Source organism: Etheostoma spectabile, chromosome 18 (assembly GCF_008692095.1).
Source record: "Etheostoma spectabile isolate EspeVRDwgs_2016 chromosome 18, UIUC_Espe_1.0, whole genome shotgun sequence".
NCBI classification, from domain to species: Eukaryota; Metazoa; Chordata; class Actinopteri; order Perciformes; family Percidae; genus Etheostoma; species Etheostoma spectabile.
The window spans coordinates 4,814,319-4,840,769 of NC_045750.1; the positions used below are offsets into that span (position 1 = coordinate 4,814,319).

At 39.3% G+C, this 26,451-nt stretch overlaps 1 protein-coding gene across 4 annotated transcripts; it reads right to left on the minus strand.

Annotated features, from left to right (window-relative positions):
- Positions 1-1,418: 1,418 nt before the first annotated feature.
- Positions 1,419-25,718, minus strand: LOC116706783 (sorting nexin-14). 4 transcript variants are annotated; one of them, XM_032543799.1, is made up of 30 exons: positions 25,510-25,718; positions 25,143-25,299; positions 23,564-23,684; positions 22,575-22,648; positions 21,728-21,806; positions 21,111-21,154; positions 20,932-21,019; positions 19,583-19,667; positions 18,121-18,277; positions 17,445-17,520; positions 16,291-16,335; positions 16,032-16,112; positions 14,994-15,108; positions 14,081-14,236; positions 12,743-12,867; positions 11,820-11,878; positions 11,196-11,222; positions 10,705-10,834; positions 10,238-10,424; positions 9,505-9,588; positions 9,283-9,383; positions 8,662-8,773; positions 8,323-8,363; positions 7,547-7,666; positions 5,808-5,931; positions 4,778-4,942; positions 4,413-4,508; positions 3,709-3,800; positions 3,124-3,180; positions 1,419-1,571 (listed from the first exon to the last, which is right to left on the minus strand). In XM_032543799.1, the coding sequence occupies exons 2-30, from the start codon at positions 25,277-25,279 to the stop codon at positions 1,545-1,547; spliced, it is 2,805 nt and encodes a 934-aa protein (XP_032399690.1). In that variant the 5' UTR covers positions 25,280-25,299; positions 25,510-25,718; the 3' UTR covers positions 1,419-1,544. The 4 variants fall into 4 exon arrangements, with proteins under 4 accessions (XP_032399690.1, XP_032399689.1, XP_032399692.1 ...); XM_032543798.1 differs by having other exon boundaries at positions 16,032-16,130; XM_032543801.1 differs by lacking the exon at positions 11,196-11,222.
- Positions 25,719-26,451: the final 733 nt, after the last annotated feature.

Genomic DNA, 26,451 nt, shown 5'->3' on the forward strand with positions numbered 1-26,451 from the left:
CTTTTTATGACTTTTTTTCGACATACTCTACTGTGACCTTTTTATTTTTTAACATACTATACAATGACTTCTTTCATTTTTTTCTCTGTTTTACTACTGTATTGATTTTTTACATACTTAACATTGTAATTTTTATGACTATTTTCAACATTTTTAATACATAAACTTTTTTTATCCACAAACCATACAATGACTTTTTTATTTTCCACACAATAAATTTTTCAACAATTACTTTTTTTATGATTTTTTGATAAATTCTATAACATTTAACTTTTTTTGACATACTTACTATGACTTTTTTATGACTTTTTGGATTTCTTGACTTTACTATAACGTTTTTTATGCTTTTTTGACATACTATACTATGGCTTTTTCATATTGTTCTTTTTAGACATATACTATGACTTTTTTTGCAACATACTATAATGACTTTTGTACTTTTTTTCACTTTTTTTTTTCCACATAATACTATGACTTTTTTAATTTTTTATCCTTTTTTAGACATACTATACTAGACCTTTATAAATTTTTTAACATACTATATTGCTTTTTATTACTTTTTCGACATGCCTTACTATGACTTTTTTTGACATACTACACAGAGTTTTTATGACGTTTTGTCCAAATACTATACTATGACTTTTGTCTTTTTCAACATAATAAACTGACTTTTTTCAACATACTATACAATGACTTATTTTCAAAATGCTATACTCCCTTTTTCAACATAGTATACTATGGGTTTTTGATGATTGTCTTTTCAACATATTATACTGACTTTTTATGTTTTTTTCCAACATATACTATTACTTTCAACAAAATACTAAAATTCAATGAGGAAAGATATTAAGAGTGAAACAAGTTTATTAAACATGGTGCATGACATGATGCTATGTCGAGATGCTAGAGGCTTTGGTGATCAGACTCCACCCTCCTGATGGAGGGATCACTGGTGGAGGTGATGAAGGGATAAAGAACGCCTGATGACGAACAGCCGCTGAGGAGGGGAGAGAGGAATGTGAAGCATACAAGTCTCCCTGAATGAACTTATGCTGTTTCATTAGGACCTTTTTTAACATATTATACTTTGACTTTCATTCTTTTTTTTTGACAATTCTACACAATGACTTTTATGACCTAATAATTCCTGGCATCACACGGAGTATCCCTCTGAGTTTATATTCTTACATTTTACAGAAACCTACACAAGCATTTGTCTTTTTGTAACACATGAAATTTAAGAAGCAATTTTCAAAATAGTTCATCTGATATAGTGATATAGCGATGTCCCTAAATTTAAACTGAATAAATTAAGTAATTCTCAAAACAAGGATTGAAAGAATGAACCTTAAAAATATTCAGATGGATTTCAAACATTTAATAACATTACGTAATGTGGTGGTGAAAGAAAACAGACAGCGGTGACGTTAATAAATATATATCTTTATTAGTTTATCTATATACATTGGGAATGTAAAGATGATCCCAGAGGTTTCCACTTCCCTGATCCAGGATGTGGATACAGCGCTGGTGACGTCATCTGTTCACATGACGATGGCGTCCTTCACTCCCTGCAGAGGAGGAACGTGCAGAGCAGCATAGACGAAGCATTTAGAGGTCGGAGAGCAGGTGTCTCTCGTTTTAATCACAGCTGAAACATGTAGTCATTAACGATCGCTATGGTTACAGTAACAACAAGAGAAAGGCTTATGAATCAGTCCTGATAATGTCAAGTGATAATACAACACATTGGTCTTTTCTTTTCGTGAGTATAGGCCAATTTATGATTGAAAGCAGCTGAACAAGCAGAACAGAAACTTGAATATGAGCGCTAATCTCAGTTTTACCGTCCAGAGTCTGGCTGTACCGGACTCTCCCGCTGATTTACATATTAACATTAGTATTATTTGTTGGTGTTATTTCAGTTAACTTAATAGCTGATTTCATCTGCATTGAGAGATGATCTTATGGAAAGTTCCCCATGCCTATCTGTAGGTATGGTGAAGGGTATGTGATGATGGGGGGATATTTTAATTCCTAAGGCCAAGGGAACTTTATCCTGATCCGTTAAATATCTGGCCATTAAAAATAAAATTCTGCCTGCCTCTATGGGAATTTAACATAAGGGTGTGTATACTTATGTCCCCTGTATTTTAAGGAAGAACATTTATTCATAACTCATACATTATTCATTCACGAAGAAAATTAATGTCCTTAAAAAGGTTGATTTTTTTTAACTGAAGGGATTATGATCATTTTCCCAAACATCTTTTTTTATTCCTCTTTTTAATCAACTTTAGCATGGGAGTGTAAACTTATGCAAGCCACTGTACCTCGTTGTTATTCAGATAGATATTTCCCCAGAATCTATGACAGCTAATATTTCAATAATCTTTCCTGTTATGATCTTACCCCTAACATCTGGATCCTGACCAGTCTTCTCACACATAGGGCCCCATACAAAAGGTCCCCCTCTGACTACCCTTCATGAAACACATTTTAGAAGATATGAAAATACATTTGGATAACTGCAGAAGGAATATTCAACCTATCAGACAGTTTTGTTGTCATTAATTAGAATTCCTCATGAGGGCAACAGAAACTACGTACTATAGCTTTAAGCTACATGTTTTTTAAGTTGCGTACTGTATATTGCACCAGTTTGGGCATTGTTACATGGAATATGTTACCGGTACCCTACGGTACCTTTGTATGTATAAAGAACAGCAGGATTCTCATCTTCATGGAAAAAGAGGCTTTTGTTGCTTTTTGTTGTTGTTTTTGTCTGTATTTTCGGTGTATTTTCAACATCCCTAACAATTTATCGATCAAAAGAAAATGTATTTCAAAATAAAAGATTTTTACACTTCATAAGGTTTGGACTTATAACACGATGTGTGGGCCGGGTCCGGCTGCAGACCTTGGTCCGTACTTTTGAGAAGCGCTGATATAAACAGTCCCTTGCTGAGAGGAACTGATGCTCACACGATGGATCTCTTGTCGGTTATTGTAGTCGTTTCCTGCCCCGCTGTTTAGGAATCCACGGGACACATTCCTACACATACTTTGACTTGTGCTTCTTCCTGTATGATCTCTTTACATTCTCCTCTGTCACTTGTTTACCTTGGTGAGTTCAGGGAACAGCTCCTGCACGGCAATGTCCAGCAGGACGTACGTCATCTGAGGAGACACAACGGCAGAGACGAGCTTCCAAAAGTCCAAATGTTGAGGTACTTGTACTTTACTTGAGTCTTTTCTTCTCATGCCACATTCTACTTCTACATTTCAAAAATAAATATTTAGTACTTTTTACTCCACTACATTCATCAGACTGCTTAGTTACTAGTTACTTTACACATTAAGATTCCTGCACTCAAAACACATGTAGTTTATAACATCTGATGTTTATTATAAAGTAATCTAGCAACAATATAACGGCCTACAGGTCCAGCTGAGATAATGAGACCATTTAACACAGCTGTTTGGATCCTTTACACTTCCTAAAAAAACAGGAGGATTGTTCTTTACTTTAAATACTTTAAGTACATGTTGCTTATGATACTTACAGACTTTTACTGAAGTAACATTTTAATGAGGGACTTTTAGTTGTAAAAGTTTTAAATACTTCTCCCTAACCGCTGACTGCAGGTCTGATGTCTGTTTTGTCCCCCTTTAAATGTCCTCTTGGTTTAAAGTTGTTCTGTTTACCTGTTTGTTGAGGATAGGCTGCTGGAAACCGTCAAAGAGGAGTCGGATGCCTTCGTATTTCCTCTCCTGGCCGATGCACTTTACCACAAAGTCTGAAATCAAACACACACTTTAAAATCTACTGAACCACATGACACAACTCATCTGTGCTTGAACCCGTCTAAAGTCTTGACAGAGCAAGTTTGGATGTACGTAGATCCAGCACATTCCTGAGTACAGTAATGAGGAGTGGTCAGAGTCAGATACACCTAGTCTCGCCTTGCCAAACCCTGACTAGTCCACACAGCATTCTGGGATGGAAGAAAAACATCCATCCGGCGGAATTTCCTGCGGCATCGGAGCAATCCCAGAAGTGGAACCTCGTGGATTTAGACTAGGGAACAGTAACGTCTTCCATGAACTCCCAGACAGCAAGCTTGTTTATTAATGTCCGTTTCTCTCTGTTGTTGGTTTTTTTCCACATAGAACCAGGCTGGTTAAACTTAACAGACGTTATGGAAGTCCGCTAAAACAAGCTCTAAAGTTAGCTAATGTCTAGTCTCGTTTTACCAGACCTTCCTCCACTCGTTTTGGTAGAACATGTGTACGTTCAAAAGTAGTTTTAGTCGTGCACCAGAGCCCAGCAGTGTTCCTACATTCAAGGCTAAATAAAATAAATAATTTTTGTAGAAGATATCGGCGGTCTGTGTGACTGGAGAACCGACCTGGTAAATACTTCATCATCTCATCAAATGTCTGCTTGGCTCGGAGTTGTTTGTCCTCAGCAGTTCGCTCCTCGCTGCTCTCGCAGAACACGGCGTCTGCGGGAAGAAGAGACAACACCGAGTACTGATAGTGGGCAATAATTTCTTATGCATACCCTTTTATGGTGATAGTTGTAATTCTGTGTGGAATGGGCAGGGCCGAAGCTTTAGGACCTCGCATAAGAAGAATTGTCATGGATGATGAATAACTTTCAAACCACACAACCTGCTTTTTCCTCAAACTCCAGTGTCCACTGGATGAAACATGTTTTAATTCCTGCTAACTTTGAGTGTTTGAGCAGACGTAGTCTAGAGGAAACACAGACCTCTGAGCTGTGTGATGAGTGAGACCATATTGTGCTCCTGGAGGATGTGGTCCAGTTTGGACTGCATGTACTGATCCATGTAGGCCTCAAACGTGTTCTTAAACAGGATCCTGCCAGCAGCCAGGCAGCAGTTCACCCAGTCCGCCGTGTGGAACACCACCTGACCTGTCGGTCAAAAAAAAAAAAAAAAAAAAAGACTGAAGAGTCACAACACAGAGACAGACTGAGGTGTCCAAGCACAGAGACAGACTGAAGAGTCCAAACACAGGGACAGACTGAGGAGAACAAACACAGAGACGGACTGAGGAGTCACAACACAGAGACGGACGGAGGAGTCCAAACACAGAGACAGACGGAGGAGTCCAAACACAGAGACAGACTGAGGTGTCCAAACAGAGAGACAGACTGAGGTGTCCAAACAGAGAGACAGACTGAAGAGTCCAAACACAGAGACAGACTGAGAAGTCCCAACACAGAAACAGACTGAAGAGTCCCAACACAGAAACAGACTGAAGAGTCCAAATACAGAGTTAACCTGAGGAGACCAAACACAGAGACAGACTGAAAAGACCAAACACAGAGACAGACTGAAGAGTCCAAACACAGAGACAGACTGAAGAGTCCAAACACAGAGACAGACTGAAAAGACCAAACACAGAGACAGACTGAGGAGTCCAAACACAGAGACAGACTGAAGAGACCAAACACAGAGACAGACTGAGGAGTCCAAACACAGAGACAGACTGAAGAGTCCAAACACAGAGACAGACTGAAGAGTCCAAACACAGAGACAGACTGAGGTGTCCAAACACAGAGACAGACTGAGGTGTCCAAACACAGAGACAGACTGAGGAGTCTGAAGAGGAGGGGATGCTTTAATACACACAGGACAAATAACTGAAAAAATAAGCTGTCAGAAGCAACAGATCGCCATAAACATGAAACAAGCTGTAATTCCTCATGTAACTTTTATTGGACAGTACCCTCCTCTACTCCAACACAGTAGTTCAGCTTTGTGAGTTTCACTTACCGACATACATCATGTAGTCATACATGCCGTCTACAGAAACCATTTCCCTGAAGCAGTTGCGGTTTTGTTTGCGCTCCAATCTCTCCGACAGGTTTGCATTATTCTTGAACAGGTCGCTGAAGAGCTGCAGGTTAAAGTGAAATGATGACACAATACTGCACGGGTCAACCTGTAGAGTTAACAGGGTTGAATTCTGTACATTCTCAAGTTTATAACAAACAAAATCAGCAGTAATCTGTGGCACGAATGCCTGGGATCATTTTGGTATTCCATGTTTTAAACACCATGGAAAATTAAAATTCAGTTCTCAACTCAATTTAAAAGTTATTGAAATATTTAACACTTCGCTCCGGCACAAATATGCCACTTTTAAAGCTTGTTTACTTGTTAGTCCAATTATTATCTCACAAGCAATGTAGGGCTATTTGTTTGAACGACACAGTGCACACTCTACATACAATCATACATACATACATACATACATACATGACGCTACATTACATCAGTTCTAGCAAACTTCACAGTGAACAAAGACGACAAAAAAGCATCACTGATCTGTTTTAATTTGCATTTTCTCTGGTCTGAATCTGTCAGCGCTGTGGAGACAGGTCTCGTCATACCAGCGGGCTAACATTACACCATATTATCGCAAAGCGACATGAAGATAATGTTGTTATCTTGTTATCTGTTATATTCAGGGTGGTGCGTTGCTGCAGTTAACGGCAGAATGAATGTAAGGAAAACACAATGGATGTTCGGCCGTATTTTTGGCATTAAAAAAAACAAACAAAAAAAACCTAACCTGGCTTGGCGTGGTTCCCGTCTGTAGAGTTATAGGGGAAACACCGCCTCTTTTATCCCAATAGAGAGAAAACACTAAGGGCCCTATCACGTACCCGGTGTGGTGCACAGCCCGACACAAGTGCTGGTTTAAGACCGATGCAGTTGTTAATTTCCTGTCCTGCGCCCACGTCGTTTAAACTGCAAATGCACCTGCGCCCATCTTTGCTGGTCTTACAGGGAGGTGTGTTCAGGTGCATTCTGGGTGTATTGCTATCTTGCGGCAGCAGAAAGTGATCGCGCCATTGACCAACAAAAACCTGGTCTAAAGTCAATAACGCAGCATTTCATTGTTATTTCATTGTTATTGTTAGCAAATTAGTAAGATGCTCCTATGCTTGTTACACACAGGGATGCTCAGAAGCACACACATGCAGAAGATTAAAAATTAAAATATAACGGTAAAAATCCTCCATCATAATAGCAATGCACCAAGGTCCTGGCTGTTAAATGGAATGGGAGAGGACCTCTGATTGGTTGATTGCATGTTACGCCCAGAACACACTTGTGAATAATTAAGACACTAAGAACAACCCTTTAGGACAATGCGCCCGGCGCACAGACTCTTTTTTTCCGCCGTCATACTAGCAAAAGTTGATTTGGACAAGGCCTAAACGAACCTGCACCACTTGCTTCCTGCTGTGCACTTTGTTAAAACAGGACCCTGAAGCTTATTATACAGGTTGACACTCCTTTTCCTCCCTGGAATTCCTTCCGTCTCAAACCTGATAAACTCTTTAAATTCTCTGCAGATGGACCGGAAAGCTCTGTGCAGATCACTTTTGATAAAGTTAATGTGTTTACCACTTGAAGCTGGCTGTTAATGGGCTGGAGAGCACCAGAGTAAACTTCCTGCTCCTATGTGAGCAGGAGAGAGAGCAGTTAAGTTTCTGTTTTACCTTCTTGCTGTTCTCAGCGGAGGGGCTGAGGATGGTCAGCTCCGGTTGGCTGGGTTTGGGTTTGGGCGACTCGCAGGAGTTGAAGAAGGACTGGATGAAAGGGTCCAGGTTCTGTCCTTTCTGGAATAAACAATGTTTGGTATCAATCAGTGTCAGTCTTGTAATGTAACTAAGTACAAATACTTTTTTACTGCTAGCAATTGTTTCCAGCTTGTATTTACATTCAGTAAAAAAAGCTTGTTTTGCTGCTGACAGACTCAGATTATTTTTCTAAATGTCTGACAACATTAAAAATTATTTCTAAGGAGGTTGACTGTTCTGTTAAAGAGTAAGATCCTTTTTTTTCTTTTTCTTTTTTAAACATAAAAACATCCACGAAACAGAGGTCAGGGCCAGCGATATACCGGTAACAACTTTTTAATGATTATCTGGTTTAAAGGAAGTCTCCATCCTCACTCCCCAAATCCTCGCTGCATTCATTCATTCATTATTACACATCATTCACAGAGACCTTGGCGCTGGGAAAACAACGGCTTCTTTCAAGAACATCCGTCCTGTTTTTGGATCACTGCGACATCCTGTTGCAAGATCTAGCTTGAACTTCAGTTCACACAGTTTAATAGTTTGGCCGTGATCTTTATTTTTTAGTGTGTTAGATGATTAATACCACATTCATGTCTAAACATAAAGCTACAGCAGACAGCTTATTAACTTAGGTGTACATGAGGACAAATACCTATATTATTTGTCATCATTAGAGCAACATTTCAACTCACCTCTTTTATCAGCTTCCCAGGTACAGACTTGAAAATCTTTCCTGCGAAACAAACACACTGTTAACACATCAACTGAACATGAAATACGATTTAACTGTACAGGTTGCGCTTTAATGCCTCTTGATGCAAAAATGGGTAAAAAAGGGAAGTAATCTTTCATTTTTTTAAACTTATTTTAGAGTACTGGGGCTGAGCGATATGACTGGAATCAACATACTGTACATAATATTAGCTGCCACTTCTAAGTGGAGAAGTAATGTTTCAGAAAAAGTGGAATTATCATGTTTCAGAAAGAGTGGAATTATCATATCATATATCCATTAAGAGTTCATGTCATACCCAGGTTGACATCTGGCAGCATTCTGTCCAGGAACTGAGACTCCACGCTGTAAGGAGACAGGAAGTCTGCCAGCAGCTGACTGTTACTGAGCTCTGGATGCTGCAGGAGTCTCTGCACACACACACATGCATACAAGCAAGCAATCAAACACACGTGGACACACGCACAGCGTCAAACACAGACGCACACAAGCACATTTTTTTGTGTCACTTTGTGACTTTCTGCCAGGCCAAACAATCTGTGTATATTGTACATAACAGATCTACAGAATATACTGTATGTAATGTTACTCGCAGAAGTAAGATTCTACTTGTGGTGGCATTTGATCTTTAATTTTGTATTTTTTGTCCTTGATATTTGTGCTTCTGCCTGTAAGTAAGTAAGCGACGTAGTAACAAAGTTTCTCTTTTGTTTTAAGTGTGTTTATGTTGTTTTTTCTACTTTGAGGTGTTGAACTTTACAAAGTTAAAAGACGGCATGGGTGTAAAGATTTGAGAGATTTCTTTAACACTAAGTATCTCATTCCTCTCACACACACACCAGGTGCTCCGGACCAAATACAAAGACAACTGCAAAATATGAGCTACTACACTCATCTTAATGATACCAAGGTTTCATACCTGTAAATATTCCTCAAATTCTTCCCTTTTGGATGTGAGGAACTCATGATTCTTTGGTCCGATAATTCTTTTGGATGGAAGCTGAGCATCTGCAAATGTGCCTAGAACAATAAAGAAAAAAGAATTCATATAGCTCAGTATAGAGAATATCTAGAGAAACAGAAACATATTTTACACTAGCTAATATTCTCATCAGAAACATGACAAGTCTTTAAGCATTACCGTGGAACTCAGTGAGTTTAGATTCGAGAACGTAGAACTCCAGATATCTTCTGTAAACCGACCACTTTTCAGTTTCGTGACCCACTGCGAGACGAAGAAGAAAACACAACACAACAACATTACAACAAAAACATTACAAAACATATGTAGAGAATAGTAGAGGTCCAAGAAAAGTGTCTGGAGTGGATGCTCCAGATAAAAACACACCCAGCGTTCACAGCTTGATCTGAGCGCTGAGCTTCTGTTATTTATTTAACAATTAAGGTTACAAAATACCGTAAAAAATGCACGTTAAAGTGGCCTTTTATTGTGGCCAGCCTAAGGCACACCTGTGCAATAATCATTCTGTCTAATCAGCATCTTGATATGCCACACCTGAAGTGTTGCGTTTGTTCAGTGTATGTGAAACATCTTGGGACACAAGACACGTTTCAGAAAGATATTTAGATAATAAGGTGAACTCAAATGGCAAAGTTTGATTTAGTAGATTGTTTAAGTCTTAAGTTCAGGGTCTAATGTACAACTAAAAATATTAAAAACCACTATGTGCCCATAGCTTTGCAAACTGAGAAATTGTTTTGTGTTGGTGTGAAGCGTGCGCTTCGTCTTCAGTGTGAAATGAAGTCGGAGAAGTTCTGAGAGGTTACATGAAGGCTGGAGTTGGAAGGTCATATCATATCATCCGAGTAGTCCTGTGAAAGAGGAGGTGTGTTTTAAGGCCCCGTTCGCTGACCTTTCTTCCTGTCGTTGCGTTCCACGTCGATGCAGAAGACGGGGATCTTCTCCCTCTTGGCCTCGTCGTCGTAGATGTCGATGTAGGGGATGGTGATGTTCCAGGCCGACAGGTTCCGCAGGGCGCCCGGAGTGCTGGCTGGCTCGGCGGGGGAGTCGTCCTCCATCACGACAGTGGCCTCCTCCACCTGCAGGGAGACACATAATGACACCTGTTGAAGTGGGGTTAACATAATATCAAGCACAGTGAGGCACTCCAGCTGCACAGCAGCAGAAAGAAAGGACCTGCACACGCACAAATAGACTCAGGAACAGCTTCTTCCCCAGAGCTGTGAACACAACTCTGTGAGACTTTTATGAATAAATCAGATGAAAGAGTTTCTGTTGCAATTCGTGTAATGTTCATGTTGCATAATGCCTTTACTAGACAACCTATGGTTAAAACGTAAAGAGAGATTTAAACCTCACCAGGTCATCGTCGTTGTCGTTCATGGCGCAAGGCAGCATGGCTCCCTCCATGGTCGTGCTCTTGAACACACCTTTGATTTTGCTGCCGATTCTGCTGATCCCGAACGTCTCCCCTCGCTTCGACATGTTTCTACGGTAAACAGAGTAATATGTCTAGACATTAGCATGTCCCTGTTGAGGCATCTAACCTGCATTAAAACCCTCGTGAATCACATCTCATGTATCCTAAAAACAATTCCTTTCTTCCCTTGCTAAGCGTCATGGTAACATGTCAAGCACAAAAGCCCAGCAGCGGCTCCTGATGTTAAGATTTACTAAAGTTGTTTCTTAGGCAGGCAACATCTGTTCTATTGTCAGAGCAGCCTACAGTGAGATAAACTGTCTCTACATGCATCACTCTGTGTGTAACACTGTGCATGGTTTGTTTGCATCCAGCATCTTGCAGGCAGCGGACTGTGCGAGGCCAGGTAACATGCCGAAGACCTACTCACCTGTTTTCTTCCAAACTGAAGCTATTTCTGGAATAAGATGCAGAAGCAGCAGCTAAATATGACGGTTTGGACATCAAAACAAAAGGTTTCCATTAAAACCACATGTTTTTATCTCACTGCCTTTACAGTATAAAACCATGCATTCAGTAATGTCAGTATTTCATTTTGAACAAAAGTGGTGATATTAGACATTTTTACTGTATTCCACCAGATTCAACCATTTTCCCTTTGTAGGCCGATGCATGAAATTATTGAATTTCTGCCAGTTTTATTATGGAGCAATGTGTGTTTGTTTAATTTACTTCTTTTCAGATTAAATGATGAGATATTTAATTGGAGATTCAATTATTTTAACCCAGCCCTAGAGACAAGTACAGTGTAAAAACAACGTTCACTCTCCCAACAAAAACCTCTTTTTGCACATTTCCTTTTCAAGAAACACAAAATCTTTCAATTCAAAGCACAAACATTGAGAACAGAGGAGGAACTCGCACCAACCAAATTATTTATCAGCAGCTTATTTTGTTTTCAGGTAGGTTTTTTCATCAGCAACTTGTCAAATTTTTAACGCATTGGTTTTCTTCCTCTAAAAGCCTAAATTATACAACAATCTATATCACAAACCTGTTGATTCTTGAGTTCCTTGCTGGAGACTCGGCTCCCCGCAGCAGGTGTCTGAAGTACTGCACAACAAAAAAGAAACACATCGTACATAAAAGTGTTACTTATCTATGATTTCATGTCTGGAGCAAACATGATTGGATAAACTATATGAGTATTGCTTCACCTCAATGCTGGGGGAGGGTTTGTGGGTTTGTGTGTGTGTCCTTGTAGTCGGTTTGTGTGCATCTCCTTGTAGTTGGTTTAATTTTTAATTTCATTTCTACTGTTTATTGATTCCCAGTGGGGACTTTACAATTAAACTCTGCTTTATTAGAATCACTACACACAGGCCTGAAATACACACACATGCTGGGGACCTATTCATGCACAAATGGAGAGATGTCATCAGAGTGAGTGGGCTGCCAAAGCTGGACCAGGGCTCTGAGCGGTTCAGAGGGGAGAGGGGGGGATACGGTGCCTTGCTCAAGAGCACCTGGCAGTGCCCAGGAGGTGAACTGGCATCTCTCCAGCTACCAATTCGTCCTTTGGTCCATACAGGGACTTGAACCAGCGACTCTCCGGTTCCCAACCCATCCACGCGGACAGAGCTACTGCCACCCCCACCCTCTCTTTGTAGTCGGTTAGTGTCTCCTTGTAGTTGGTTTGTGTTTCTTTGTAGTAGTTTGCATCTCTTTTTTACATAATTTTTAATGATTGTTATCACTGTATCTGTGTCTAAAATATCTATCCTTCTAAACAGAAATAAGCAGAGCACATGGATTTCTGTCGACTACTTGAGTAAATGTACTTTGTTACTTTGCAACATTGCCAAAGACAAATCTATAAAAGTCTAAATACGTCACACAGAACCTTTATTTCTACTTTCAACATTGGTAAAATCAGATGTATTTTCTTTAAATTTGAAAGAGTTTTTGAGGCCTTACTTCATCGCTGTGACAGAACATCGGAGTAAAGACTCTCTCCAGCAGCGACAGGACATGTTCGTACGCCTCAAACAGGCAGTGCATCGTCTGCAGCTTCACCACGCCGCTGTACGGACCTTTAGCAACTGAGACAGAGACAATGTGAGGTCAATTGTCAACACTAAGGTTTATTATTTTTCATGCGGTCTGGCAAGTAAAACTAAATTTACTTGCCCAAAGTAGATTTTTACTAAGAAAAAAAATGTCTTCATTTTGTACGTCTATATTTGTGTATGTTCTTTGGTTTTTAAATACGCTGCTACAGGTTGCTACCACACCCTCACATGTAAATTTGTATTTCTTCAATGTAATCTGCTTTTCATGTTCTGTGAAACAAATAAACGGGAGAAAAAAAGTCAAAGTCGACCAAAGTCAAACTTCTGCGGTAGTGAACGGGAAGAAAAACAATTTTTTGATTTGTTTGAATTGAGCCATAAATTACACGTATGATGTTTGTCAGTTTAAATTAAAAAGATAATTTTGCATTTAAGAAGGTCTCAGTTTGTCGTTAAACTGTTGAAGTATCAGACTGTGAAATTACAAAGACTACAAACTTCAAAGTGTCTGCGTGACGTCTCTCTGAAGCTACGATGTCTGTGTGTATCGTACCAGGCTGTAACGTTACTCACATTACTCATACTCATGTCTCTGCTAAGAAAACTTCACTGGATAAAACACATCAGGTATGATAACCTTACATGCGTTGTGGGTCAGAGCTAGTGTTAATATCGTCAAACGAGACAAGACTAAATATGTTTGTAAATTACTTTTTCTTTTGACGCAGACACTCGATCACCAGCCAATCAGGATTGGCGTAATTAGATAATTGCTTCTGAGGAATACGCAGGGAGGCGTATCCCATAGTGAGACATCTAAACGAATGCTATGAATGAGAACAACGTGCTGTAGAGCCCAAGAGCCCGGGCTCTTATCTACAACAAACTATGACAAAAATGATCTTTTAAATTGATGAACATCATGTGTAACTTGTGTATGTGAAGTTTGTCTTTCCCGTTCACTACCGGACATACATTTCCCGAATTAAAGTCCCATGACGTCCACCTCTCTATTCTGATCAACTGTCATTTCTTGTCATTCTACCCAGAAGTGATTTTTGTGTTAGCGCAGCATAAAGGTAATCCGGTCCACTATATCACAGAAGCCATTTTACAACTGTTTAATTGTTATGTGCAGAATTGTTAGAGTGCACCTTTTAAAGTAAAATCGCTTAAAGTGACCAAGGAAAAACAAAATCAGTAGAGTTTATCCGCACTGACAGTGAACTGTACGGCCTCTTACTGTTCCTTATCTCCTCCACAATGAAGTGGTCGAAGCTGATCTTGTCGATGCTTTCGTCCACGCAGTAGGTCTCGTAGATGTGCACCACCTCGCCATGTAGACGCTGCAGCTCAGAGTCACTCAGCTCCGGACTCAGGATCTTATCGTTGAACTCCTCTGGAGGAAACAACCACAGGTTTTATACACTCAGACATGAGTCAGAATTTATGTAACAGGGTCGAATAGTTGCTGCTGAACAAAGCTGCCACATTTCTGTTGACGTTCTGTCAGTATTTAAGGTTTTAAAATATGTAATGGCAAAAAAAAAGATTCTCGATGAATCTTTCCTAAAATATGCTAAGAGCTAGTAATGGACTGGGATCACAAAACGGCCCTGGGATTTGCAACACACTGTTCCTATTTTTGTTGGAACAGTTTAGGAAGGCTATATGAGAAGTAATAGTTAAATACTATTGCAAGTTCCTGTAATTTCATGGCATAAAATTTCATAAATATCCCAAATATTTCATCACATTTTTTAAGAAAACGTGCTGCGTAATCAGGGATTTGTGCCCACAACAATCACAAAAAAACCCTGCATTTTTCTGGAAGGATTGGTTGAACTGAAAGCAGCGTGCACGCAGAAAAAGATTCAGAGGTGGACAACCATGCGCCGCAACACCTTGCAGAGCCTTCAGCAAGGCAGCTTTATTTGTATAGCACATTTCAGCAACAGGGTAATTCAAAGTGCTTTACACAAAAACAGTTAAAAAATGAAAACAGATTTGGGTGGAAACGACAGCCGTGCTGGAACACGGCAGCTACCATAAACTGAACCCTGTGTGTGCTCATTGCTCCTGCGCCATCTACGGACACGTGCCACGGTGTCTTGCACGAGTATAAACAGAGCTTTATGTATGCCGGCTGTTCTTACCGACAGTGAGGCAGAACTGCAGCACGTGCACAGCTCCTTCCTGCTTCAGGAAGTTCATGAAACGAAAGAGAAGATCCTGCTGCTCCCTTATCTCCTTCAGGTCCAACTTCAGCACCTGCACGGCCACAGGGAGGTGTTTAGTTATTCACACTGTGCATATTTAATTAATTATTTATTTAGTCACTTACTGTGTGCAATTTGCCATTTCTATTCATCCGCACTTTATTTCATCTGTAGATCTGAATATATAATTTTTATTTGTTACCTGTAGGGTGCTCATAGTATACATATTATTGTTACTCTTTTTCTATTTCTTGTAATACCTTTAGTATATTGTTTGAGCTGCTGTAACAAGGGAATGTACCCAGCGTGGGATTAATAAATCCATTTTATCTTACAGGGTAACTACCTTTTTTTTCAACCTGGAAATATTGCTGTTTTTGTGTGTAAGTGACTGATGGGAACAGCAAACGTTAACATTGGTCCATTATTAAGTCACAGACTGGGCTCCAATGTAACCCTACAGGGCAACTGTGCATCGTCCGTTTGGTCCACTAAAAGTTTAGTTTTTGCCGCTGATAGGCTCAGAATAATATTCTAATTGTCTGACAACATTATGGAAAGGATCCCTTCAGAGATACACCTTTGAAACCTCTTTAGGACATTTATGTTTAACAAGAAACAGCTCTGAAGTTGCTAGCGCTAAACCCACCAGACTCCATTTAGAAAAGCAATACTTTTAGCTTGAATAGAATATTTTCACATGTAAATCTGTAAACTATATCTTTATTTCAGCCAAAACTAACTGTCAATGATTGTTGTTACCATCAGTCCCTTGGACACAAAAACATAGGAACAAAGTGTGCTGGTTGGAAAAAAACGGTAGTTACCCTTTAAGACAATACATTGATACACTGTATGAGAAATGGTGATGAGAGGAACAAAAATGTTCAGGAGCATCTATACAAGGTAAGAAATATTTCCTCATTTTATTTTTACATAATAGAAATCTGTCGGTCTGTGGTGTGAGTTACTCACAGATGGCTTTTTGTTGCTGACATCTGCATATTTCTGTAAAAATGGAACCAGGGCGGACGGTGGCTCTGAGGGCGTTTCTGGCTGGAGATACAGAAGAGACTAAGATGAAGAGATTTTTGTTTATAAAAAAAAAAAGAAAGAGCGTCAGTTTTGATGTTTACAAAAGGTGTGTTTCTTTCCAACTGGATATACAAACTTATTTAGATTAAAAGTCATGGGATCAGTATTCCTGAATCTTTTTTTTTTTTTTTTAACTTACTGGAGTGTCATCAACAAATATCAGCACCATGAGGTTCACAGTATCCTGAAAAAAACAAAGAGAAACAGCATGTTGTTTTAATTAGAGATGTTCCGATAGCGATACCAGTATCTGAAAAACCTTCGATAAGGCCTAAAACGCTTGTATCGGTATTGGAAAGTACTGGAGTTTATGCACCGATCAGATATCACGTAATTTATCCACAAAGAAAATCTACTTTAAAGTAGTTTATTTATATTCTTTTACCTACATAACTCAAAAAAGGAAAAAAAGGGAATGGTTAGCCTACCTTCCCGACGACCAGTCCATACATTGTACAGATTATACAGTATTATATTATTGAGTCTTTAGTACTGAAAAAGTGACCTTTAGTTGATAGTAAAGAAGAAGAGCGGTGAATATGAATCAATGGTTGTCAAATATGGATTAATTTTGATAATTGACTAATCGGTTTAAATCGGCTGAATCCCATTTCTTACATCTTGTGTGATGTCAACTTGTTAAATCTAACTAAGTTCTAGTTTCTTCTCTCCTTCTTCCATTCTTTCATCCTTCTTTCTCTGCATTTCTTCCTCCTTCTCTATGTACTTCCTTTCCTCCGTCTTCTTTCCTTCCTTTTTTTCCATCCTTTCTTAATCATTCTTCCTTTACTTTCCTTCATTTCTTCCTTCTTTTCATGCTTGCCTCCTTTGTTTCATCCTTCTTTCCTTCCTTCCCTCCTCTTCTTTTTGTCCCTATTTCCTTTCCCATACAGAACGTACTTCCTGAAAACTTACATAAAGTTCAGAATTAGTTAGTCAGTGAGCCACTTTGTTTGAAAATAAAAGTAAAACTACTCCAATGTCAGCTTGTTAAATGTGAAAATGTTTTTTCTTCTCTGCTCTGTGACAGTAAACGGAATATTCTTAGTCATGGACAAAACTAATAATTTTGGGACTTTGGGAAACACTGTTCTACATTTTTCCCTATTTTCTGACATTTTTGGGACCGAACAACTAATATTACAGATTATTTGTAGTTAATGAAACCGATAAGGGATATTTGGAACCGATATAATTTTACAGTAAAAATTAATATCTTTTAGGCAAATTATCTACAGAATAATCGGCAGGGAAAATAATCGTTGGTTGCAGTTCTAATCCTGTCCTACTTACAGGGTCAGCCATGAAATCCATGGTTGGTAACATGACGGATCCAGCCATCACCTCCCGCAGCAGCAGAGCCAGAGACCTGAACAGAGACGGCACATAACCAGCAGTTAGGGCTGCACAATTTACCGAATATTAACCTCAATCAAAATGTTGGCTTCCTACAATAAAATGTGTATGATCTTTAAAAAGTGTGATCCACTTATAGAAAACGCTAGTGATAGATCAGCGGCCCTTCACTGACCGCTGACGAGCAAAGAAAACAACCATGATGGCTGCAGCTGATTGGACAACAGCGTCTGCTCTGGGATTTTAAAAACAGAACATAATGGCGGCTCATTTGGAATGAGATCTCTCATTTTATGGAAATAGTTCACGGAAACATGTTTCAGAAAACACTTTAAGTAAGAAATAGGCCAAGCAGTTGCTGAATTTGTAATTCTGGGCAATCCTCATTTGCGGTCCTCATTTGCATAAAGTTGGCTTGATTCAACTTGCAAATGAGGAGCAAGCGACTCGATGCCACGCAAAGTCCCTGCAACGCTATCAGAATGCACTTCTTGGTTACTCTAATAGAAATGAATGGGAAGAGTTTGAAATGAGGCTGACACTGGACACACACCATTAGCTTCCTTTCCTAAATAGGTAGTTAGTCTCTTTAATGTCGTTTGCATCAGCCTACCTGCAGTCTGTTGCTTTGGGCGGCATGACGTAGGGAAACAGCATCTCAGTCAACTTCCTTAGGTAGAGCAGCTCGTCTTTTCTGCTGTGCAGAGCGATGTGAAGGTCGGTGCCATACTCCTCCAGAGCGGCCTGTTGTAAACTCTCCACATTATTCGCTGGAAGATAAGAAAAGGAGCAGGGGTTCAAAACAAGCCCCAATTTAACCGTGTGTGAGGCATCATAGGTGTGCTCCGGTACTTAAACAAATAGCACTACGCCCCTGCCTGAGTGAAGATAACCCAGAACATAAAAAACAGTTTGAGCATGGCACAAGATTAAAACACGTTCATGTCTAATAAAAGCAAAACAAACAAACAAACAAGTAAACACACAAACAAACAGGCAAACAACAGACAATGAGCAGAAGGTATGGCTGAATGTAAAGTGGCGTCAAATAAAGGTATTGTGAAGTTTAACAATTCAAACAAAACAATTCAACAATTAAATGTATTTACCTTCACTAAAGTGCTCGTTTTGCTGCTGACACACTCAGATTAATATTCTAAGTGTCTGACAACATTATGGAAAGGATTTCTAATGAGGTCGACCTTTCTGTTACGGAGTAAGATCCTTTTTTTTAAATATAAAAACATTGAGAAGTTGCGTTAGCTAAACCCACCAGACTCCATGTAAATAAACAGTAGTTTTAGCATTGTAAAGCACACTTCATTCAAAGTCGACAGAAACAGAATAAAACTATGAAAAGATGTTTTGGATGGTCTTTCCACTTTTCCAACCATCACAACTCTATTTTTGAAATAAACACACGGTTTGCCAGTTTACATGTGAAAATATGTAAGGCTTTATACATTCTAAAAGTAATGCATTTTTAAATGAAGCCTGGTGGTCTTAGAACTAGCGACTTCCGAGCTGTTCCTGGTTAAACAGTAAGGTCTCAAGGTAGTTTTAAAGGTGTATCTCTGTATAAATCCTTTCCATAATGTTATTAGACTCTTAGAATATTAAACTGAGTGTGTCAGCGGCAAAACAAGCACTTTTGTGAAGGTAAATACAAGCTGGATAATTGCCCTATGAAACTTACATTGCAGCTAGTTTCTTTCTCTTTCTCTCTTGTTTATCTTGCTTAACACTGGACCAATGTTACAGATTGTAGTTCCCAGTCACTTAGACACAGAAACACAGGAGCAGAGGGTCCAGGTTGAAAAAAGCAGTAGTTAGCCTTTGACATTAAGGCCAATTGACAGCGCCTGTGGTGTGTGATATTATCTGTTGCATTGCCAGTTTTAATGTTCCAGTTCTAGCTCTAGTTTTGGGAGGTGAAACTTTTTTACTTTTTTTCATTTTTTCAGTCTATCTAAAAGTTAATTAATTACTAATATACATGTTTGAAAGACTAAGGTATATAAATAATTGAGTGAATTAATACTTTTAAATTGAGGTTGATCAGAACGCGTGCGTACCTTTTTCTTGAGCTGTTACAATAATTCCAATATGTTTTATCACAGCTTTCATCACTTTGTCAGCAAACACAGCAGGAACATCAACCTGCAAACAAGTAGGGCCACATTAGTTATAGACAAAAAAAAGATTACACACATTTGGGATTAACAACACATGAGAGAGAGTGTAACGTGTGTCAGCAATCAGAGCAGACAGCTATCGGCTATCAGAGCAGAGACTATATCAGCAGTTTCCTTGTTAAAGGAGAATTCCGGTCGATTCCAACATGTAGCTCTGTTGTTTGTAAATTTGGAGTGCTGTCAGTAGAGAGAAAAACAAACAATCGGTGCAAGTTTTAAATGTGTTTTTAGCTTTTAAACATCTTCAAAAAGTCATTAAAAGTGCCTTCCATGTGCAGTAATTCCTTCTGAGTGATCACAGTGAATCTGACTGCTGTAGATGTGACAGAAATGCATGAAAGTTGTACTAATTCAGCGGTTTAGTTCCTGTGTTGAGAGGCAGTTAGAAGCTTAGGGACCGTCTACAAACTACAACACAGAAAAGAGATAAAACTAAAAAATGTAGGCTATCAATTTAATGATTAAATAAGGTAGTGTCTCCAAACTTACCTCAGTTATAACTAGTCTCCGGCTAGTTACTTTAAAAAAAAATAATCATATGCTTATTTTGAAAACATGTTAGCATCTCTTTTGTGTTGTTAGGTGTAGTTTGTAGACGGTCCCAAAGCACTCCTTGCAGTATCAACACAGGAACTACACACAGCTGAAGGCAGAACCTTCATGCCTTTCTTTCACAGCAGTCAGATTCACTGTGTTCACTCAGAAGGAATCTCTTCACATGAGTCGGCACTTTTAATGAGGCAGCACTGTTGTTTTCGTTTTTCTCTCTACTGACAGCACTCCACATTTACAAAAAACCGAGCTACGTGTTGGAATCGACCAGAATTCTCCTTTAAGTGGTAGTAAATGTACAGTGTAGGTTTCCATTTGTCTCTGAATAAATGCTTCAGAAAGAAAGTTCCTGTGTCTCGCTTCTTCACGTCGCAACAAAACAAAGAGCCGCGGCAGAATGGGAGAGCAGGAGTCAGACGAAAAAACTCAGACACAGAGAGAGGATACGAGAGGGCGGGGAAGCCAGTCTCCCGCAGATTAGGTGTGGCCCTGCTAATGTGGCTTCACTGATCCTAGTTATTTCAACTTCATCAAAGTGAGCTGCTTAAAGAAAACAAGTGCAGTAAATCAAGTTGACTATAGGTCGGCTGTCAAAAAAGCGCTAGATGTAGGGTGTTTTTTTTCAGAAAAACTTTTTAAATATGTCACTTCTTCTTTGTGAAATACTAGTAACAAACCTTCTGAGCCCGGCGGACAAGCACTGAAGCGAAGAAGCGAAAGGTCATCCTCACTTCATCCACACACGCCTCGTCATCTGTGATGTCCCTAAAAACCAAGAGGAAAGATTTTATAACAACTTCTCCGATCAGAAAAATAACTTTCTTAAGACGATGAAATACTACAGGGTTCCTCTTACCGGTACCACGGGTACACAAAGTTCTCCAGAACCAACTCAAATACCTAGAGGTCGGACACAAGGTAGAAGAGGTCAGAAATGAAACCTCAAGGCTATGTTCACACTGCGTCTGTTTTACATTTTAATCCTGGGGAGTTAACCGTGTTTTCAATAAAGTTGTGGGAGCTTTTTTAAACGCCACCGCAGTCTTCTTGGAGCGTCTTTTTGAGTTGAAAAAAGTTAAACTTTTCTGAAAACGTCCAGCGTTTTTGAAGCAACAATGACAAGTGTCAGTAGTCTCAATCTACAAGTTTTCACAAGTGAACCAACAAGAAAAATGCGGATCGATACACACAGTTTATATAGACCAGGAAACACTTTGTTTATCAACGTTAGCAACCTTGCTCTCTCTGTTTTTCTCTAATTCCTCCACCACTTTGTTTATCAAACTTATGCACATGTCTCGTTCCTCTCAGGTCTTACTCTACTGCTTTAAGCAGCCACAATTTGACCAAATGAAAATGTGACTGCGATAACAGATATAAATTAAAGGAAGAATATTTTCTAAGTTATATGGTCTGTATAAATCATAAAAAGAATTTATTAATCTGTCGATATGTAGTCGTCCTCTGAGGTACCTCTGCTATTGAAGCGTCCACTTTTGAAGGAACCTTCAGGTCCAACCATGGCTGATAGTTTTCAAGCAGCAGCGTCGGCCTGGAAAGAATCAAAACATTTGTTCATGTTGTAAGTGTCTGCATCTTGAACGTGCTTGGAAAAATACAGAGATTATGAGAAAACACCAGAAAAAATACAGAGATTATGAGAAAACACCAGAAAAATACTCCAGCTTTGATCCAAATATATGTGCTTTTAAAGTGGCCTCTGTGACTCTTCTCCTTTCTCGTCCCCCTTGTCTTCTCTTTACTGCATGGGCTGCTTTAATGTGCGTTCACGGAAGGCTTGTATCATGTGGACACGCAGACAGTGTTGTTGTTATTACTTTGACTTATTCATGGGAGTGACAGAAACCACGTACTATATCTTTAAGACTTTTTCTTTTGAAATTTTAGACGTTTTTTTAGATTTTTTAAGACCCAGCGGAAACCCTGCTATTATATAAACCTGCTTATAAACATGTGTCTAGTTTATAAGATCTTACGTAACGCTGCTCCGCCACCAATGAAAACATTTGTTGTTCAGAAAGCAGGCGCTCAGGTTACCAGATGGGTATGAATATTTCTCAAATGACTGTTGCTAGAGAAGACCAGCAGCCTTGTAAATCAGGGTTACTTTGATTTTGTTCACTGTTTTTAGCCGTAAGTCTATTTCTGTGTATGTACTTTGAGAGCAACAAAAATCCAGAGTCAAATTCCTTTCCTTTGTTCACACTTACTTGGTCATTAAAGCTGATTCTGATAACATTAAACTGTTTCAAGAAGAACAGAAGTCGTAGTTTAACCCGCCTTTGACATTTTAACATACCGGTGACGATTGCACCTGATCTTCCCACAGACGGCACAGCTGTGGCCCAGAGGGAACAACTCCTGCTCCTGCCGCTGTTGGAGAAAGAAAAGGACTCACACATATCCTTAATCTGTTATTTCACACACTATAAACTCAGGGAAAAGTTGTTTAGCTCCGGCTGGGGGGCTAGTCCCAGACTGAAGGCTGCTTTAATGTAGAGCCCAATAGTTTCTGTGATTACAGAATCATGGACAGAATCGCAAAATCAAGAACTTAAAAAAGCTTCAGACAAATTCCATAGGGCCCTACATTAGTCAGTGCTAAAAGACAACCTGAGATTTGAAAATATGACTAAGTCCACGTTTCAAACTGAGTCGCCCCACTGTAACTGTAGTTCAAAAACATCTTAAAAATACATTAAATCAAAATCCCAGAAATGTAGGCCTGGTGGGTGTAGTTTGGCTTTGCCAGACCTTCCTCCACAGTGCTGCAGAGAAGGTCTGGCTAGTCTACACAGCATTTCTGGATGGAACAAAAACACTGCTCTGATTTATTGGCATTTCTTTAAACCAATCACAATCGTCTTGGGCGGAGCTAAGCTCTCCGCAGAGACACGGTGCCTCTGCAAAATAGCCTCGGGAAGGAAGTTGTTTTGGTGGAACATGTGCACGTTGAAAAGTAGTTTTAGTCGTGCAAAAGAAAACTCAGATTGGACAGATAGTCTAGCTAGCTGTCTGAATTTACCCTGCAGAGATCTTAAATAAATTCATAAAATTTAGATTGCAAACACAAAAAGAAGGGGGAAGGGGGACGGACATCCGGATGAAAAAAAAAAAGAATCTTTTGGCAGCAACGGGAGTGGAACATCGTGGGTATAGACTAGGTGGGGGGAAACGCAGATTAACTCCACACTTGATCTGTGTGTGCAAACACAACACTGCTCCATAAATTGATATCAAACAGGCTTCACGTACGTTGCAGCTAAATGTGTCGAATGTCTGACTTACTTTATTCCTCAGCTTCACGGTGAAGAAGATATTTGGGACAAGGGACTCTGGTCTGAGGGAGCAATAGAAAGTGGCAAAACCAGCCAGGAACGACCAGAAGACCATCAGGATGTGGATATACCTAGAGGGAGATTAGTATACAGCATTAAAGCAAATGTAAAGAAACAAAAAAAGCTGCTAAAATTAGATAATATATTGTCTCTTCCTAAGAGCCACACTACATCTCTTGTTTTTGAAAGATCGATTGATCATTTCAGTCATGTTTCACACCAAGATAGTGACGGGGAAAATGCTACACATTCTCAGGTTTCAGCTTCTCTATGTCTTAAGCTATATATTCACATTGCAACGTTTTGGTTTTATAAACATATCTTCTGCTTTGTTTCCCCCTCTCATTCCCCCTGCTCTGGCGTTTCAGAGCCACTAAACCGAAGACACTTTTGACCCGTTTTGGTTTGGAATCTGGGGGGTTGTGTTGCAGTCTCAATGGCTGCAAACGGACCCAAATACTGGTCCAGTATTAAAAGAGAACGCTGTAACCGGTAGCCATAGACTGGGCTGCAATGTAACCCTTTCGAGCAAATGTGCATCGTCAATCTCGTCCCCTAAAAGTGCTTTTTTACTCACAACATTATGGAAAGGATCCCTACAGAGATAGAACTTTTTAAAACCCCTTTAAGTAATTTCTGATTGACCAGACACAGCTCTGAAGTCGCTAGTGCTGAGAGCACAGTACCAGACGCCATTTAAAAGTAAAACTTTTAGCGTGTATGGAGCATTACATATTGTAACGCTCACCCCAGTGCTGCAGCAGTGAATAAGGAGGCGATGACTGGCTTGCAACTTCTGTGCATTTATTTAGAGAACACAGCTTAACCCCCAACCCCCCCACCCCAATAGAACCACATTGACCTCTGCTGGTAACATTAGTGCATAACACTACCACATGTAAACATTTGCTTAACTGATGAACTCATAATAACAGGGACACATTTACTCAGCTCATTACAATATTTTAACATGTGAATCAGCAAACTGTGTGCTTGTTTCAGCTGAAACTGTTGTTGTGATGGTTGGAAAAGTGGAAAGACGACCCAAAACTGTTTTTCATAGTTTTCTTTTGTTTCTGTCAGCTTTGAATGAAGTGAATTTCACTATGCTAAAATTGCTGTTGATTTACATGGAGTATGGTGGGTTTAGCGAACGCAATTTCGCAGATGTTTTTATGTTTAAAAAAAAAACAGAAATCCTTTTCATAATGTTGTCAGACATTTAGAATATTTATCTGAGCCTGTCAGCGGCAAAACAAGCACTTTTGTGAACGTAACTAAATACAAGCAGGACAATAACTTGTAGTGTCTAGCTTTACTAAAACATAAAAACATCAGCTTGAAAAAATCGGCAGTTACCCTTTAGGCCGAGGCTGTTGCCTAGCAATGGAATTCCACTGAGAAGGTCCCTGATAAGACTAGCTACAGCAGCAGACATCACATGACTCACTCAGTTTGTTCAGAGATAATCTGGCACTCTCTAGCCCTGAAAACACTGTTTGTATTTATGTTTTTATTTTTATTTTTACCTGTTGAGCAGCACAGTCAGTGAGACCATAGACAGCAGCAGAAAGCAGATGACTGGATACTGACGTCCGGCTTCTCTCAGGACGTCAATCTTCAGTCCCCGTTTCAAAGTCTCCAAATACGTTAAAAACCCTGCCATCCTTTCTTTTCAAAGGGGGCCTGTTGACACATGAAGGTATTTTCATATAGCAAGCTGTTTGTCTGTTTTAATTGATTAGACCGAATAAAAGTGATGTTAAGCGTTTAAAATGTCAATTTAAACTTATGTCGAATCCTTATGTAGCCAGCTAGTTGATTTAGCTAGCTAGCTAGCTAGCTAACAGTTGACGTTAACACTAGTTGACGTTAGTTTTTTTTAGACAAACTTACAAAACTACCGGAGGACCTCTTCATATAAAACACCACATTTTATCCACAGGCATACTCTTCGTCTGCTGGCCAGTCTATAGTCCCAAACTCAAATTCCCAAAGTTTTTACTTCATGTTTTCCTTCTTTTTTTGAAAGTCTCGATGGACTTCCCTGACAGATGGAATGTTTTCTAATCCAATCCGACGCAGGGTTGCCAGATCCGTCAAAGACGCACGTAAATTAGTCGCGATTTGTTGGGCCAAAAGGAGGTTTAAAAACCCACTTCTGTTCTTCTTGTTTAATTCATTTATACAAATTACATAGGGAGAAATGTCCGTAGATTTTTTTTACAGTCTAAATGTCTACTTAAAAAAAACTTGAGTTAAGGGCTGCCTGCAACTATTGAAATGAAATTTCAATAAAGTTATTGAAATTAAAAAATTAATATTTTTCAGTGTTACGTTCGATTGATAGGTGGATTATTTTTGAAAAATGTCCGAAAAATTTACAAAAAAGTTACAATCATACACATAACATATTTAGATATTGCTTGTTTTTTTTTTTAAAGAGGTGAAAACAAGCAAATCGTCACATTGGAGAGGCTACAAACAGAGAATATTGGTATTTTTCATTTTTATAAAATTGCTTTTGCAATTGTTTATTTTTTATGTAAACTATTTAAGCTTCTCTCTCTTTTGCTTAAGTATTGCTGTTCTGTTTTGCTAGTGTTATTCTAAAATCATCAACTATTCCATAAAACCGTCTCACAGAGACATAAACGTGTATTTGACCAAGCAGACATGGCAACCCTAAATCCAACCAACGCCATTTCCGGTTGGGCGATCCGTGGTTTTTAACGCGCGTCACTGACTAGGATTACAAATATGAATCCGCGAAACCACGTAAATGTAAAATATCTTTCATTCACAGTTAAAGGGCCAGTATGATTTAGTAGTGAGATA

Bases quoted from the DNA above. Each gene is read 5' to 3' on its own strand.
- LOC116706783 (XM_032543798.1), bottom strand. From the start codon at position 25,279: ATGGCAGGGTTTTTAACGTATTTGGAGACTTTGAAACGGGGACTGAAG. The intron at 18,278-19,582 runs GTACGCACGCGT...CTTATCTTCCAG, and splicing joins TGTAACAGCTCAAGAAAAAG to CGAATAATGTGGAGAGTTTA. The intron at 1,572-3,123 runs GTAAACAAGTGA...CCTCCTCTGCAG, and splicing joins TGTTCCCTGAACTCACCAAG to GGAGTGAAGGACGCCATCGT.